This window comes from Netta rufina (assembly GCF_964035555.1).
Source record: "Netta rufina genome assembly, chromosome: 15".
NCBI classification, from domain to species: Eukaryota; Metazoa; Chordata; class Aves; order Anseriformes; family Anatidae; genus Netta; species Netta rufina.
In genome coordinates this window covers 8502349-8520585 of record NC_140138.1, presented here as the reverse complement: position 1 = coordinate 8520585, position 18237 = coordinate 8502349, and the positions used below count along the sequence as shown (strand labels likewise).

Below are 18237 nucleotides of genomic sequence, written 5' to 3'. Positions count from 1 at the left end.
ACTGGTCGTAATGTAGTGATAGCTTTTTTTAGATAGACTGCAGCGTTCTAAATATGCACAGCAAGTCATTTCTCCTGTCTTGACTGGAGGAAATTTGCATATGATTTTGATCGAGAGAGCAGATGATGATAATCCCCCATAAGCTGCAAACTGCATTTGAGGGTACTGTTGAGGGAAAATCTTCCATTGCTTTTGTTCAGACTTTGTTTCTTTCAAACATTTAGTGGCTAGTTGTCAGAACCATGTTTCTCTGCTTTATTGCCGTTCTCTGTTGCAATAGTTTTGGAAATAGCAGAGCATGTGATGACCAGCTCTGTAAATCGTGTCAATAGGTATGGTAGCCACACCAAACGTGGCTCAGGGCAGAACATCCCTACTTGGACGTCCTCTCACAGGAAGAGGAATTCTGTCCTTTTGATTACAGCAGAGGACTTTCTTTATGCTGCTCAAATGCGCACATTATGAATGTGGGGACCATGTCCACCTGGGTGAAGCAAATTATTGATAGAAAATTTTGTAGTTTTATTATGAGTGTTGATTTTAATTTTCTGTGGATTTTTTTTTGTTTGTTTGGCATGGAGGAAGGTTCTTAATCTAATTAGTGGTCACATTTATGAAGTAAACCTCTTCATCATGGTCCAGTGAAATGACTTATTGGATAGCTTTATCCATTAATGCATTTGTCTGAACAGCTTTACTAGGGAGAAGTCACCCACCTGAATTCTAAGGATATAAAATCTTTGGCCCACTTCTGCATAATCTGTGCATAGAGTGGGCTTTTAAGTCCTTACTATTATTTGTGTGCAGTAAAAAGTTATCATTCAATCTCAATTTAAAAATGTAGCCAAATGCATCAAAGTAAATACTGCAGCCTGCTGTGACAGGATCCTGTTTTGCAAAAGCCCTGTTTTTATTTAGGGGGGACTTGAACCTCAGCAATGTGAGAAATATTTTATGGATTGTTTTTAAAGCTAGTACATTCAACTCTTTGACTCCTAATATTTTTCTTGTTCAACATAGCTTAAAAAATTCCTTGTTAGTCTGCTTGACATAGCGTAGATGTGTCACATTACCTAAGAAATGTACTTATCTTTTATCTGAACTTTAGGTTGCCGTTTGTTTAATTAAGTAAATACAAATCTCTGTCTGTGATTCTTGTATTTTTGAATTCAGATCAAACCCCAAGTGCTGCACAGGCTTCAACTATTCCGCACCCCATAATAAGCAATGAAGGACACATTTATGACACTTTCAATCAGTGGGTAAGAATGGATGTTTTCCTCTTTAGGAGAAAAGGAAATGAGGGTTGAGTGCTTCCAGGAGTTCCTTGGTAACTATAAAAGTTTTAGTAGACAAGCTTGGTAATTACTCCTGATCTGGTATCCTTTGCAAAATCTACTGGGCATTTGGGATTACAAAGATGAACTTGAAGTACAGTTGATTTCTCACTCCTGATTGTTTTGCTTGTTACTAACATTATTACTTCATCTTAAACTTTTGGTAGTTCTGTGTTTTTTTCCCTTGGGCTTGTGGCAATATGCAAAATCTTTCAGAACTCTTTTTAATTGGCTGGATACTTCATTGATGATGCTTGTTTAATCACGAGAAGACAGACTTTCTTTTCCAGCTCTTAACAGAATTCTGGAAACCTGTGCTCACAGAGAGCTGAGCACATCACTCTTTTGTATTAATTGCATAGTAATCATAGCATACTTAACAACAATTTTATAGAAACTTCAGATTAAAATACTTGCAGCTTATTCTGAATTTTCATGATTTAACTATGTGTCCAGCTTTTGTCCTGTCACCATCAAGCTAAGGTACTTTGTTACCAGAGGCGATTTTGAGAAATACAGGGAACTGTGCTGAGCAAGTGCTCCTCCTTAGCTGTGGGAGGAGTCTGACCTGAGCCAGTGGCTGCAAGACCAAGTTTGAATTTCTTTAACTGGACGTTGTCTCTTCAGTTAGGAGAGCAGTTGGCGCAGCTGGTTCCTGCCAGTGGGGTTGATGTGGTAGAACTGGAAGATGAAGGCACGTGTGTGCGATTCAGCCCCTTAATGACTTCTGCAGGTAACATTCACTTTACTCAACCACTTGTAAAAACTGAAATTTGCCATAAAAGTGTACATCAATCTCCTAGTGTAAAAGCAGATATACTCAAGAAAGTCTTTACTGTGGTGAGGGTTTTTTTCCCCAATAAATCTATATTGACTTTATCGTTCCTTTGTGCCTTGGTAGCAGGTGCATTAGAGGTAGCTCAGTTACTGTATGTGACATTACCTCGTTACATCTGCAGAGATAGATGCTTATTGATTATTTCTTAAAATTCATTAGCAACAGGAGAAGCTCTTGGCTTCTGAGAGTTATAAAAGAAGTATGAAGGATAAGTCATCCCCCTCTTTCCTTCTCTCAGATGCTTAACGCAAGGAGAAGATGCTTGACCTTTCTACACAGGTGTTTCAACACTGAAACACTGCTTATGTTCAAACTACAATTAATTAACCAGAAGAATTATTTACTAAACCGAAGGTTTTTCTGTAATTACTGATGTAGGAGGAAAAAAAGTCTGCATTTTGGAAAACATTGTAAATTTGATGTTTAAGCTAGCACCATATGCATACTTTGTTTAGACCCAGCAGATGCATAGAACAACTTTCAGAGGCTCAGGCGATGAATGGTGGCTCCTTTTAGCTTGCGTGGGTTGAGTGGTTTAGGCTGGCAAAACATGTGATGCTGATGTGAGAGGATCCTAGTGTATATGGGAAGGTGCACTTCAGAATAAAATTATTTGGTGATGCTGTTATTTTGTTTTTTTTTAAACGGTGTAGAAGCAAATTCATTGTATTTAACTATGGGAAGAGAGTTCTGATGCTAGCTACTGATGCAATGAAAAGGGTATTGTCCTTGTCAGTTTATAAACCCACCATTTTTCACTGCAGATGAAGAAAACGGCTGGTATATAGATCAAGATACACTGATGCTATCTTGAATTATATTTACAGTTAACTTGCAAGGTGGTTTCTTTACAGATTACTTGTTTAATTCAGACATCTATGTGTATGTCCATTCACTTCCTTTACATGCTAATACATCAGCTCTTCAGTTTTAGGGACAGAAATACAAGATGTTGATCAGTTGGTAGACTGCTTAAAGATGAAGATACCAGTATTGACAAGTACACTGCAACTGAGAGAGGAGTTTGAGCAAGAAGTGAGAAGAACAGTAGGCCTCTTGTATATTGAAGATCTCAACTGGCCAGGATTAGGTGTCGTAAGGTACATTTTTCAGTATTTTCTTCTTTATGTTTGGATAGACAGTGCAGTAGCACAAATGAATACAGAGTCTCTTTATTAGCAATTTGGATGCGTTGCTTGAAGATTAGTCTCAGTCTTTGCCCTCACTTGACATTGTGGAGTGGTTTTATTTTAAATAAAACAACTTCTTAATTTTGTTTATTATTTAGAAAAGCTGATTTGCTGTTTCTGGAAAATTAGAGTAGTGGTCTAATATTGGAGGCAGTATGTTGATCTGTTAAACAGAAATGTAATATGCAGTGTTGCTTTATTTAACTAAGCATAGCGTACATTTTTGTCTAGTATGATGTTCACCTTATATACTGAATAAAACCCTTTAAATGTGTATTCTGATCATCTGACACAGTCTGCTGGGTGGGATTCTGTACAATCAAAGCAATTGAAGTATGATCAGTGGTATTACCTAGAAATCTGTTGTGTTCAGTTAAGTTTGCATTGGCCAGTCTTCACCTCATGTTCAACCAAAAAGCTGATTACAAATGCCATTAAACTGGTTGATTTAGAATGTCACTTTAAGCTTTTGGTTTGTAAAATATAGGGATTTGTAGAAACATGCTAGATGTGCAGATCTGTGTTTTGTTTTGTTTTTAAATGTACTGTAAAGTGAACTGACTCTTCTGGTTTGGTTTGAAGGTACAGCTATCACAGTGATGGGAAGAATGATGACAAGCAAGAAAAAGAATTAGAAAAAATTAACACAGAACTTCTGAAAAAATTAAATGAACTGGAGTCGGATCTCACTTTCTCTTTGGGTAACTGCATTATTTAAAAAAAAAAAACAAAAAAACAAAAAAACAAACAACCTTCCATTCAAGCTAACAGTCACTTTACTGTTGTGCTATAACCTTTCAAGAGGTCAGTTATACATAGGTCATTATAATGGAAAATTACACTGCTGTGTATGTAGTTCCTTTAGAAACAACATCTGTAACTCTGTCCTCCTCATCACTTATTTGAGTTGGTAAATGTTCAGCAGGGTGAGCTGCTTGCACTGTTTGCAGAAATACTTGTGAAAACTGACCTATGAGCACCCAGACCTGAAAGGGTTTCATTGTCAGAGGGAATGAAAGCCGCAAGTGTTCCTCTTTGTAAACTGAGCCTTCTCGGGAAGTTTGGTATCTAGTGAAAAGCAGGTCTCATTAAAAAAAATAAAATATATATATTGACCAATTCACTGCTTTCTCTGGCTAGATTAAAGCTTCAAATGACTTGTGGTAATTAGCAGCACTTTCGAGCATATACAGTGCTACATTACAGATGTAATAATACTAATTTGTTTACTTGACACTCTAAGTCCGCCTTTAAAAACTAAGTACCCTGGAACTGTGGAACCAAGCAGTTTGTAGATGGCAAAAAGTAGCAAGTCTGAAGCATATTCAACACTGCTATTTATTATATGATTATATGGCTGTATGAAATATCCACTGTTCATCTTGTTTAGATGTTTTGTAGTCTGCATAATTTATACCTATGCAGATATTGTACTTAATTACTGAAGTGTGTGTGTGTTTGTCTTTATACGTGTGTGTATTAGGATTTCCAGATTAATAAGCAAGGGCATGGTATGTATTCTGAGAATACGTTTTTATATATCACAAACACTCGATTCTCCCTATGTTCACAGGCCCAGAATTTGGAGGACAGAAGAACTGTGTTTATATTGGCATGGTAACTGAGGATCTTGATGTGTCGGAATTAGTTGAAACTATTGCAGCAACAGGCAGAGAAATTGAAGAAAATTCAAGAGTATGTGTTAATGAATCAAAGGGCATCTCAGCATCTCTTATTTTTCCATATTAACTTCAGGACAGTTTTGTTCTTTGTGAAAATACTTCGTACTTGCCTGCAACAAACTGTATTAATTACTATGGAAGTTGTCCACATAATCCATACTCATATTACAGGATTATAATATTCTGAGGATGTCTTTATTTATGTTCACAGTCCTGTCTTTGATGGTTCTATAAAAAAACTAGTATTGAAATAGGCTCATTTTATCACTAAAATTTAAGCTGTCAAAAAAAAAAAAAAGAGGGAGCTTATGGTGAGCTGGTTGCTTTGAGGAGCTAAATGTAGGGAGATTTAAAGCTGGTATAAAAAGTCTCAGATAACTGCCCTAATACGTGTGGAAAACTTTTAAATCAGTGGCATAATAACTAAAGTTACAAATTATCTATTAAATTACTAATGCTAATGTAAGTCCTTTTTGTAAAAGCATTTACATGACTAGAGTTCTCCCTTGCTATTAGGATCAAGCATAGCAGAATACCCAAATGACCTTCATCACAAATGAATGTCTGTCCTTTCACTCCTAAAGCACTAGGCATTTAACTTTGTCAACATTAAAAAAAAAAAAAAAAAAAAAAAAAAATTAAGACATCCCACAGGCCTATTTCTGCCCCTGGGAATATTGGTTTTGCAATTACATTTTTCTGGCAGTATTTTCTGGAGCCTCTTTACCCATTCTTGACATGCTGTGCTGTTTTGAAGGTGAGGTTATAGAAGATTGGCTGTAGAGTTCCTTCATTTTTTTCTTCTTTTGCAGCTGAGAGATTAGGAACTGAATTTTGGAATATTTTGATTTTTATCCTCCCAGAAAGCTGCTTGTGCTTTGCAATACAACACATCACTGACGCTGGCATAGGCTGCCACAAGGGTCATAGTGGCAGTCATACACTGAATTTGCAAGCCGTAGTTGAGCCTTATCTGGGCTGCCACACACCTGCTTAGGCTTGCTGTGAGTCTTAGTTTGGGGCACTTCTGGAAACCAAACCACACTTCATAAGCTTAAAAATTCTCTGTCAGATTTAGCTTCTGAGGAACACTTCTGTGCTAAGCAGACGTTTGATGAATTTGGGTCACAAGCTGATCTCTAAGTAAAAGAGAAGTAATGTACCATTTTTGCTTAAAATGATGTTCTGCCCTCTGGGCATATATATATTTTAAGTCCTATACATTCTTTAATTTACAGTAGCAATGAAATAGGGCTTGTCAAATGCAAATTTAAATTAGAAAAAGATATCTGACTACTCGATTTACATTCTCAAAGCCTGAATTAAAAAATACAATTTCAATAAATACTATATGTAATAATACAGTAAATATAGTAAATATAATACAATATAGTATAGTAAATCCTACTAAATACATATAATAATTTCATATAGTATATAATAATTTCTCTTTTTATTAGCTGTTAGAAAACATGACTGAAGTTGTTAGAAAAGGGATACAGGAAGCACAACTTCAGCTTCAGAAAGCAAATGAAGAACGACTTCTGGAAGAGGTAAGACTAAAAAACAGCTATCTTAGGTAACTTGTAATAACTTGTCACAACACAGGTAGCGTGCTCACCAGCCAGTGTTTGCTTGTGTCCTTCACAGGGGCTGCTACGACAAATACCTGTAGTAGGCTCTGTGCTGAACTGGTTTTCTCCATTCCAAGCTTCACCAAAGGGAAGAACATTCAATTTAACAGCAGGTAGGACTCAGTGCATATGCAGCCATGTTAAGCTGTGTTCTAGATGTTTCCGGTTTTATACTGAAATTGCAACGCACTTTCTTGTGATGATTTGATTGTGAACGACATAATCCACCCTCAAGATGTAAAGGAACATGCTCTTTACTTCTGTAATGCTCAGTAAGAAAATCTCCTACCTTCTTGTTTAGTTTGCATTTGGTTCTTGCATGCTGAGTCATTCTAAAAAAGCTGTATTAGACGTTGGCATTTGTTAATGCAGGAATAATTGTTGGCCACATGCTCTGCAAAAGTTTGTAGCCTTTAAGTTTATTCTGAATGTCAAAATATGTAAGGTAGTGGGGTCTTCTACTATTGCTCCCATGTATGTGCATGGGTATTTTCCTTCTGTTGTGATACTTGACCTTGATTTCTGTCTGAAATCCTGGTTTCAGATGTCATGTAGCTATGGCGCAGTGATGAAGTACTAGTTTCCAGGCAGTGGTGTAATGTCTGAGAAAAGGGACAGGCTAAAACTAGCTGAGGACAAGCATGAACACAGCATTGCAGGAGACAGTAATGAATGGAATATTACAGAATATAGGGCTATTATTTTACTCATCTATCTGTAATTCATGACTGGTGATGTGAAAAGATCTATCTATAGCATGTGCATCATTCTTGGTGATGTAGTAGCATAATACTCTCAAATTATAAACTTTCCTTGTAAAAATTGCAGCAGTCTTAAGAGTATTTCTGAACTCAGCAAAGTGTCAGTTGGACCTAGAAAAATGGCCCAGCTGTGTATGTCTCTGTAATTAGCCAGGAAGGCTTTCTGCTCTGACGAGAAGGGTCGTACAGCAAGGAACTACAAGGTTTCCTTGGGAATGTTGTTCCATTGACAGCTAGACATCCTTCCAGAGCGCAGTGCTCAATAGCTTGCACCTTGGGATGTGTCAAGCTCAGTGGAAAAGGACAAGTGGAATACTGGAGGTAGCAGTGTTGGGAAGCAGGAGTGAGGGGAAACTTCATTCATCTTCGTAAGACTCAGCACGCCTGTCCCCAGGTGCTCAAAAACCAACTACACTTGAGTGGCTGTTTCAGGTCAGCCTAGGCCATACAGTTTCAGAAACACGTATTACAGATAGACTGCTGCATATTTTTATAAATACAGATGAAAAGTTGTCTATATTCAACTTCTACTTGCCCTTTTTTTTTTTAACCTGCAGGTTCTCTAGAATCCACAGAATCTACGTATGTATCAAAAGCCCAAGGAACAGGTACTACTCCACCACCAACTCCTACTTCCAGCCTTACGAAGCAAAGACTTCCTGGTAAGTTTCTACTCACTAGTTTTATTTCTAAAACTTGCTGAAGTATCCTGGCCTCAGCACACATATGAGTAAATGCACCTGTAATTAGAAGCAAGGATTTATATGGTTAGGGTGCAGGTTAGCACCCAAATAAAAGCTATTTCTTTGCAGTTGTCAAATTAAGATACTTCCTTTGTGCATACCTTGCGCATACCGCATCTCGCATTTGATGCCTTCATTGGTACTGTATTCTTCCAACACTTTACAGGTCAAAAAATTTTTAAAAGGTCTCTAAGAAATTCCGATGCCTTTAGTGAGACCAGTTCAGTCAGCCACTGTGAGGACCTGGAGAAGACGGATCAGAGACCCCCGGCTCTATCCCCTGGCCAAGAGCAGAGGTCGCCAGAGACAGAAAAACCAGAGCAGCAGCAGCAGGAGGGGACACAGACACCACCTAAAGGCACTGAGGACATTCCAAGGGACTGCACAAAGGTAGAGGAACAAGAAAGTCAAAGATAAAATCTGTACTGTGGATTTAAGACTTTGCAGATGAATCACATGCCCTGGAAGGCAGGCCATTGGTGATGCATTTAAAATGTGAACAGTGCCACACACTAGTACAGTAATAACTACTGTATCTTATTAACTGGGATTTTGCACAAATATAAATTCCCCCCATGGGACAGAGATTTGTCTTACTGTACACTTATTACAGTTGCTTTAATCCTGTACATGTCAGTGTCACCAAAGTAGTAGTGAGATTTATTAACTGCTCGTAAATATTTGTAAAAAATAAAAATAAAAATTGGCAGTTACAGTTTCTGTAAGATTTTAAGCATGATAGTAGTTGCTAACTGGTCAGCCATGCACAAGATTAAGACTACAGTTGCACCGAATAATTGTAAATTGACTTTATTTTATGTGAATATATTTAAGAAACTGCCAATTTTTCACCTTTTTTATATTTAAAATTCAGTTTAGCCTCTCCTGCAAACCATCCTAGTCACACTAGCTCTATTTTGCCTTTTTTTAACCCTTACAAAGAGCATTGCCAAGCGGTTGTGCAGTGAGTGTTAGGGATGGATGCCCATGTGTCTAGGAGTTCCTAAACTTTGCCATCAGCCGTTTTTCCCCGCTGTTGTATGACTTGACCCTGAGTACAGCGGGACTTTGAGAAAGGAATTGTGTCTGCATGCCTAAATGGCTTCTTGCTTCTACCACTGAAAAAGATGACCAATCCCTTGTTACTTTCCTTTGCACGCCAGTTAAAAACCAAATACTATTGAATACATCTATGTAGTGTAACTGGAATTCTTTTCTGTTGTGTATTTTTAAAGCTAGTTATAGTAAAGCTTGAAAAAAAATTGTGCTGGTTTCAACACTTACTTTTGAATAACAGTAACTTGCCTATAGTAGAAATTGTACAGATTCAGTGAAATTACATAGTTTATTTACACTACAGCACAAATTCCTAGTGCCCAGGACTATTTAATGCACAGGTTATGCTTTGGATACATCTAAAGCTAGGGTATAGAAGTGTTTGTCCCCAAAAAATATTGTAGTTACTTTGCTGCAAGTTTTCAGCCCCTTGTGGAAAGATCTTTGGAGAAGGTTGCTTTCCCCAAGGGAATCCCATCCCATCCCTACAGAGCTGGATATACCAGTACTGTAGTTTGCTTTGTTTTTCCAAAAGATGTTAATTAACACTAACACAATGGCTGTAGTGGTAGCATAATTAACTTGGATAATCTGAAAAATTATAATTTTTTTTTGAATTGAACTGTCACCTGATTTGACTTTCACCCTCTAGATCCAGTGGGGCTGGGATGCCACAACAAGGTTAATTTCACTGCTGGGGTAATTTACGTAAATCAGAGTGCAATTTTTCTAAAGTGCAAAAACAATTAAGTTGACTAGTCTTCCTTATTCGTTTCTTTGGTGCAATGAAGTATGTTAATAAGAGTAATTTGTTGGGGATCAAGGTATCACCACAATGATTAATTTTTAATGTTTTTATATTTGGAATTGTTAAATCAGTTTTGTTGGAATGAGCTTCATTCTTTAGATACTATCTGAATGTTTCAATAAAGATCCTTCAAATTATTAGCCTTGACTTATGGGAACCTCCTTCAAAAATATCACTTAAAGTCAGCTCAAGCTTAAGTGTAGGCAATTTTCTTTCACCTTTTCTTAGGAGAAAATCATTTTCTAAAGTACAAATTCATGCAATAATGGCTTTTACCCACTGCCTCAGCACTGCTACCTCTGTCTATCCGCACTGATCAAATTACTCTGTTAAAGCAATAAACCAGAAAGAAATAATAATACTTAATTACTTAATAATATTACTTAAATAATGCAGAACAAGTTACTTCTGTCAAAATATTTATTTTGGAAAGCACAAGAACAGCAGTGCCTATAACCAGCAATAGGCATTTTTGCACCAGCTTACTCTTCCTTGGGCAAGGAGGATGCATAGGCGTCCCTTGGTTAGATCTTGTCAGAACAAACCTGTTCCCATAACCCGTCTTGATTTTTTCTGTAGATGCGAGGTTTCCTATCAGGAAACAGGGAGCGCGATGGAAAGGGATGTTCTTTTAAAAATGTTAATGTAGATCTAATGTGGGAAACAAAGTGGGGTGGCTCAGCCAAGGGTGACGTGGAAAGATTCTGAAAAACAAGATGAGAGCAAAAGCTGCCTGAGATTCAGAATAGAAAGTTGCCAATTACTCTGCCTTTTAATAGGAGTATTTTCCACCCTCCCCAGCAGTACACTGAGGGAAGCTTTGACAGCCCATACCCATCGCTGTGCTCAGCTAGGAGGGAGAAGGAAAAATAAAAGCCAGTGTCCCAGTGCCAGGTACCTGTAAGATCTGTTGATCATCTTGTTCCAACCAGAAATCTACGTGTGGGAAAGGCCTCCAGAAATAAGGCCCAATGTGGAGCTGTTCCTTCTTGGCATCATAAATGTTGGTCAGCTGTAAGGACACAGAACAACTTACAGGGAGCCTTAAAAGTGTTTAAACTGATGAAAGAAACAGAATTAATGCAGACAATTAATTAATAATAATAATAAGTTAATTCCAGACAATGTGGAAGGCATTAAGCAGCAGCTTTTGCCTTAAGACACGTGGGTGCCACCTTCATGCCCTTTCCATTACGATTAACCAATTGTTCTGACAAAGACAAACCTAAACTGTAAGAACAAGCCCAGAACTGAATGATACTGCTGGTATTATTTATGGCCATGACCTGAATCTCATTTTACATAAATTATGCTGCCAAAACCTGTAGGGCTACAGGCGTAACAGCACATGGAAGTGCTCTACTTCCAATAAAAGGGTTACCCTTGCAGCAGAAAGTTCAGAAGAGTTTGATGTCCACTGCTATCCTTTGCCTCCACTCTTCCATATTTCCCATATGTTTTGCTGCTGCCCAAACACTACCACTGTATTTTTCCCCCTTGAACTACTGCCAGTTCATTGCCCCTCAGTGGTCTTCCCTTCCAGCAAAAATATCCAGGTTGGAGCTTTTTTCCCCTCTGGTTTTTACTCACTCTTGCTCCTGTTAAAATATGGGCTGAACGCAAATCCTCATCGGGCCCTTTTTCTGGGAAGGTTGCAGGGAAAATCTCTGCTGTTTTGACGTTCACAGCTGGTAGGAAACAGTTTAAACACAATTAATTCTCACAAAACACTGGTTTGAAATGACCACATCCACAACACTACTATGTAGTGGGAATTTTAGAACGTGTCAACTGCAATTCTTGCATTTCTCAGTACCCCAGACCCATCAGCTCTATGGTAGCACTTTTCTACTTGTTCTAACAAGAAAACTTCTCTTTCTGCCTACACCTCCAACAGCAGCAATTCACAGGACAGGCTTACGTAGTCATTAAAGGCAGCTCATTAACTATCAGAAACTGAATAAGTAACCAGTTAAAAAAAATAACCAAATTCTAATTTAACTCACCTATTCCATAAATGATTGGGAAGTGAATATCCTTCTCTTCTCTGTCATTTAGTTCTGTAACAAAAAAGGTCAAACATGTAGAGCTTTGTTTTTTCTCTGAGCAGCATTCACTTAGTTATGTGTTACCAGAGAAGAGCAGATCTGATGTTGCAAAAAAAAGACAGGAAAACAAACAAAAAACCAACACACACAACCAGGAAGCCAAAAAGAAATATGGGAAGGTCAAGGTCAATATCAATATGCCTGGGGCCTGGAGTTAGAACTTCATCTCTTAACAGCATGGCCAGCTCTGGTCAGCTGTCATTCCACTTTCTCTTCGGGCATTTTACAGAAAACAAAGAAACAAAACTACCGTGTTGCTAAGTTCAATGGTGCAAGTCACCAGGGATATTTAAATGCAATGACAGTGGAAATACGACCTGAATACAATACAAAGGAGAGGAAATTACTTCTGCCTTTCTGCAACATCACACAGTGTGACCTAACTGAATGAGTTTGTAAAGGCTCTAACAACACCAAAGGTGGGTAAGTTCCTTTCTCAGTTGCCTCTCAAGATATTCACAGCTGTACAGTCTCCTTCCACAGGACAAAGGTGGGGAAATGACCTGGTAACGATTCCAGGTGGCACTACTACCAGTTGAATTTCAGCAGCAAGTAAGGAGAGAATCCTCCCTGCACTGGCTATGGGACAGCAACAAAATCAAACCTTACAAACCAACGTGGAGGACTCGTGCTGTTCTTCCAGAACAGATTTTAAAAAGCGATATGAGAAAAGACCCCTGCACTCTGACTTCAGTGGCTAAACATACTTAAAAAATAAAAGTAGACATTTTCTTACCTGTTACGCAGAAAGTCACCAAATGAACGTCATCTGGTTGGAGATCAAATGCTCCTACAGCAACAACGATAGCAGCAATGTATAAGAGTGACTGGTGGCAAAGCAGGCGCTGTATATAGACGAGGGGGCATTATCAGTGCTGCGCACTGCGGAATGGGTGGGCAGAAAGTACCTAATGCACTGTTCCTGGATAAGGCAACAGAGCAAAGAGCAGTTTTCAGATTTGCTTCAAACCAAGTTTTACAAAATTAAAGCCACAGCTACTAAACGTAATTGACAGAAAGTAGCCATTTTTAATGGCAAGAACATGCTAAAAATGTGCCAGTTGCTCTTGTTACTAGCTTAAAGTAGCTCTGGTACCATCACATCATCTCTGCTTTAGTTCACTATACATTTAATAACTCATATTTAAATGTACTTTCCTAAAATGTTACATGTATAGTGAGCCAACCCAGCCTTTTATTAGATTTATTTTAATTCTGCTTTTCACCATCCCACACACAGGGAATTTTTAATTTTTTTTTCTCAGTTCTATTGGAAATACAAAGTTACTGTTTTAAATTGTAACCTTGTGCATGAAAATCAAAAGGTTTTAAACTGACCAAAACATTCTGTACACAACTCTCACACAATAGATAACACACAGAATAGGAATCACATCACAGCACGTGAGGGGGTAACAGGGGCACATTCCAGGACCTTTGCCAGTTCCAGTTCCCTTTGCCACCTCCCTCCAAACCTGCTATGCATCCCTGCCCGTTCCCAGTCCCAGTGAGGTTGAGGCCTCTCCACACTTGGGAAGTGCTCAGCACGAGCCAGAGAACTCCAAAAATCCCAGCTGGTCCCTTCCGTTCCCTGTTTGTTTGTAAAGCACCACTGACACTCCTCCAGGCTACAGATTTCACAGACAGACATCCATCTTTCATGAGATACTTCCCAAGTGTAATTAATTTCACCCCCCACATTAAGGTACAGAAGGAATAGTAATTAATGAAGTCCCTGCAGGTACAGATGTAGACAGTGGCAACGCCTGCCCAAGATCCCATAGCATGTCAGCAGCGGAGCCAGGAATTGAGCCCAGCTGAACTAAGCCCCAGTTCCACACGCTACAGTGTAAACCAGGAATAAGTCCCAAGTCCCTGCCCTCCATCCCACACATCGGCTACAGCAAGCCGCAAATCCAACCCTCCTCTGTGCCAAGCTCTCAGGTGGAGAAAGCACCCTGCTAAAGGAGTCCAGATGTTTTTCTATTAGATGACAGGGGGCTCAGGTTACAAACAAACTTCACCCAAATCCAGTCAGAACTATTTGGTTTGGACATGAGAGTGGAAAAAAAGGTGAACTTACTAAGAAGCTGATTAGTAAGTTTTTGTGATAACTGCCTATCATCATTGAAACCTCCAACTAGGTGCAATTCCAGCCTAACAGAGATGGAATAACAGGAAACAGCAGTTAAAAAGACATCCCAAAATGAATACCTTTACAAAATAATCCCCAGCCCAAACTACAAAGCAATTATTAGAGAAGCCTCACTTGTTAATGGCCACATGGGTAGCAAATTACAGTTGAACAGTTCTGAACATTGCAGGGATCATCCAGGAAACATCACAATTTAAAAAAATTCAAGAGGCATTGCACATGTGCAATTATGACTAACCCCGGGGCATCTGTGACGCTCAGCACCAAAGGTTTGGGCTTAATTCTATAACCACCTTTCGATGCCCATGAAAAGGGTAACTTAGATGTGAAGAAGTTTGCTCCTGTGATCTCCAGAACTATTCTGGACCACACAGCAGGGTTCTTCTCTGAGAGGTGTCTATGTAAAGAGAAGTCTTGTTTGCAAACCTTCTGACCAAACGTCTAGAAAAATGACTAGAAAATAACTAGGGACAATATCAGTTTGGGGTGGAAAGTCTCAGAAGCAACAGAAAAGTGAGAGTGAGCATAAATCACCTAACAAGGCCATAGCTCAGTCTTTCAAAACCAGGCAAGCCAATTAATAAGACCATCTCTTCTAAGTTAACTGAGCTTTTGTTCTTATCAAACTACAGAGGCAAAAAATCTCCAAATTCAGGATAAACCTTGTTAGCTAAATTCTGGTTTGGAACCCCCTCCCCCCCCCTTTTTTTTTAAATGTGATTTAAAAAAAAAAAAATCCCAGATGGATTCCCAAATCCCGAAAGGAATTCACAAGATCAAAACCAGCTATTTGGAAAATTCAGCACATTTAAAACAGAAGTTACTGGGAAACAGTAAATACCAAACCGCACAATGGCATTTTTACAGAGACACCAGTCAGAATAGAACCGTGCTTTAAATCACTGATAGAAAATACCTTGAAATCATCAGCAAGAAAATAGTTTTCATTTTCCATATGGCCCCGATCAAGAGGCATTTCCTGCGCAATTACCTTGTCTGAACCCCACAAAATCACATGAAAATTCCCCAATTTACAAACTGCAGTTACCTTTGCAAAAACACAAAGAAATAAAAAAACTGAGCTGACCTTCCATAGTCTGCAGAGTTAGAGAAAGATTTTACTGAACTCATGATGAGCGACACCTCAGCTTCTGTGTCCGATCCATCGCAGTGTGTCAAGCAGGTGGCTCCGCTACCTAAGGCGTGAAAAGACAGTTAATGACACCAGCGGAGGCTCTTAAACTGCTGTCAATTCAGCATCAGTTTACACTGCTATAACAGTGCAAGAACTATATCTCCCACCTTCTCACTTCCCAAAAGGACAGCGGCCTCCAGCAGAAGAGATGGGCTGGCTGAATGAGACCATAAGCTCTTTCCATGCCCCATTAGAAAATCAGCAGAAATGATGCAAAGGGTACAAACACTACCAAGGACCAAGCAATAGCTCAAATGACAAAACTCCAGGAAGGTAGCGGGGCGTAGCAAGGCTCTTTGCACAAATTCTACCTCTGTTATTACCAAACCCTTCAGACCCAAACAGTTAAACGCTGCCTCCGGCATCTGCGCACAGCCTGGGACGCGGCAGCCAAGGGGCTGCCACTGCCCACTGCAGCCAGCAGATCAAGTTTAGGATCGGCTCATTCTGCAACCAGAACACAGAACCTCAGGTACTGAACTAACTCTCTGAACAAGTCATTCAATTTATGCATCATGTGACATTTTGAGATTCAAGTTTATATAATGTAATTGCAGTTTACTTCATTAACGCAGCATAAATCTACGCTGATCCTACATGCATTACTTTAGAGAGGCAGGTTTTGGTCTGAATGCTTTTTAAGATACCTGTGTGTCGGAGCACAACTAAGTGGCAGGTAGTTGCATCATCTGATCCAAGAATAGAAACAGAACCTATTTTAGAGGAGAGAAAGACTGTAAGAACTTTGCAGTCATAATCATTGCTTCAGGAGAAGTGTTTACATTCCTACATACCATCCTTAGGAGTAGTCACTGCAAATTCTCTCTGCTGGACGTAAAGAAGACCTTTAGGTTCCACAATTTGAGTAGGCCGACTTCTCAGAAGTTTTGCCTTTTCCTAAAGATAAATGATAATAGAGACTACAGTGGCTGAATTCTCAGGTGTATCCATTACTTGACAGAAACATCACCTCTGAAAAGCAAAGGGATCCAGGTCAGAGATAAACAAGGCTCATTTTGGAGTATTCTGAATTTATTCAGAGTGTTCATTTTCCTGCCAGTGACCTAGTCAATTGTTAAATTCCATTGCTCCCCACACACACAGAACCCTCTGGGCTTGCTTTATAGGTGATAAAACAGAGGCACGAGAAAAAGCAGCAGGGTGTGGCTAAGCTGACACTAGATGATCTTGAAGAGCTGATCTTTAAAGAGGACAAAGTTTAAAGAGGACAGGAAACAGGTCTGCTCCTTCTCTGAAACTTCGGAAATGTAAGTTTCATTCTCCTACTGCCACAATCCAACATTTTATTTAATACTTATCAAAACACTGCTATTTATTTGCACATTCAGTAGACAGAAAACCCAGATTCCTGGGCTCTGACTGCCACAGTGCTGTCACAGAACTGCTGGGTAGGCAGGGAATTTCTATCCTGGGGCTAAAGAAAACACTTTAAACAGTTTTATCAAATTCGCACTTTTTTTTTTTTCCCTTCAAAAACATAATTTCTACAAAGAAGTATTTTCTGACGAAAACCACGTTCCCAACAGCTCTGCCCAGCAGCCCCTGGCTGCCAGCCTGCCGTCAGGACCATCACACAGCCCTGGAAGGCAGCAAACACCTCCCACAAGTTACAACCTTCACCTTTTCCTCCAGCTTTTCGGCCCAGCCCGCCGCCCCGACCCCTACCTCTCCGTCTCCTCAGGACATTCACCGCCCGGCCACCCCCGGGGGACGCGGATTTTAGTTAATTTTGGGCCAACCCCTGGCTTTTGGGCGCCCCGGCGCCGCCCCAGCCCGCGGCTCCCTCAGCGCTGGGTCCCCTCAGTGGGCGCCCCCTCAGGGCCTCCTCCCGGCCCCGGGGTCCCGGCGCTGCCGCCCCTCACCTCGAGGTGCGGGTAGGCGCGGATCATGGCCGCCGGGGGCCGGCCCGGGTCGATCCGCTCCCCGTTGACCAGCAGCGGCATCGCGGGCAGCGCCCGGGCCCGGGGCGGCTCCGCGCTTCCAGCCGAGGGCCGGGCCGCGCAGGGCGCTGGGAAACGGCGGCGGCCCCGGGGAGGGGAGGAGAGGGGAAGGGAAGGGAGGAGAAGCGAAGGGAGGCGGAGCGGCGCCGCCCGCCGGAGCTGCCGGGAGGCCTGAGCCCCGCCGTGCCGCGGGGAGGCCGCCAGGGCCCGTCCCTCGCAGCGCTGACAGGCCCGAGGCGGGCACGGCCCCCCCGCCATGCCGCTGCCCGGGCTCGGCCCCTCACGGAACCCCGGGCTCGGCGCCTCACGGGGCGCCGGTCTTGCGGCCACTTAATTGTGGCCGCCACAAACAAACCAACAGTATGCTCTAGCTCTACCTTTCAAAACCCATTTTCACAAAGTAAACACTTACAGCAAATACTTTCTTCAAATGATGCACTGTATTTCACAGGAGACCTAACCCAGTAAAGCAAAATTTCCATCTCCGAACCAGCAACCCTCTCGGTATCATTAGCAGCTACAGAAATCTTCAGCAAAACACCAGCACCTACCAGCACTCCTGGCTGCAGTTACGTGAAGCAAGCCAAAAATGTCATAAGAACTCCCTGGTGTTTCTATGATCTCTTCTAACTCAATTTATGTTTTAAACAAGTCCCTTTAGTATACTGAAGTTGACTATGCAACTTGAATAGTATGCAATGTAACGTTACAAACCTGCAGACATTTCGTGTCACAGATGTCTTTCCTTATTCTGTTTTAGCTCTTAAAT

General features: G+C 40.5%; 2 protein-coding genes across 4 annotated transcripts in view; one reads left to right on the top strand and one right to left on the bottom strand.

Annotated features, from left to right (window-relative positions):
* Positions 1 to 10182, top strand: part of PDXDC1 (pyridoxal dependent decarboxylase domain containing 1) — a 31442-nt gene extending 21260 nt beyond the window's left edge. For all 3 annotated transcript variants that reach the window (XM_084296126.1, XM_084296125.1, XM_084296127.1), the window contains exons 15-23: positions 1174 to 1262; positions 1965 to 2070; positions 3104 to 3275; positions 3948 to 4066; positions 4939 to 5060; positions 6508 to 6600; positions 6698 to 6794; positions 8000 to 8104; positions 8352 to 10182. In XM_084296126.1, the coding sequence (XP_084152252.1) occupies positions 1174 to 1262; positions 1965 to 2070; positions 3104 to 3275; positions 3948 to 4066; positions 4939 to 5060; positions 6508 to 6600; positions 6698 to 6794; positions 8000 to 8104; positions 8352 to 8602 (1154 nt within the window). In that variant the 3' untranslated portion in view covers positions 8603 to 10182. The remainder of the gene's footprint in view (positions 1 to 1173; positions 1263 to 1964; positions 2071 to 3103; positions 3276 to 3947; positions 4067 to 4938; positions 5061 to 6507; positions 6601 to 6697; positions 6795 to 7999; positions 8105 to 8351) is intronic.
* A 279-nt stretch (positions 10183 to 10461) lies between these two features.
* Positions 10462 to 17591, bottom strand: NTAN1 (N-terminal asparagine amidase). Its single transcript, XM_084295686.1, has 10 exons — positions 17391 to 17591; positions 16302 to 16404; positions 16155 to 16220; positions 15400 to 15508; positions 14241 to 14314; positions 12894 to 12947; positions 12056 to 12109; positions 11640 to 11737; positions 10948 to 11061; positions 10462 to 10753 (listed from the first exon to the last, which is right to left on the bottom strand). The coding sequence occupies exons 1-10, from the start codon at positions 17469 to 17471 to the stop codon at positions 10574 to 10576; spliced, it is 933 nt and encodes a 310-aa protein (XP_084151812.1). The 5' UTR covers positions 17472 to 17591; the 3' UTR covers positions 10462 to 10573.
* Positions 17592 to 18237: the final 646 nt, after the last annotated feature.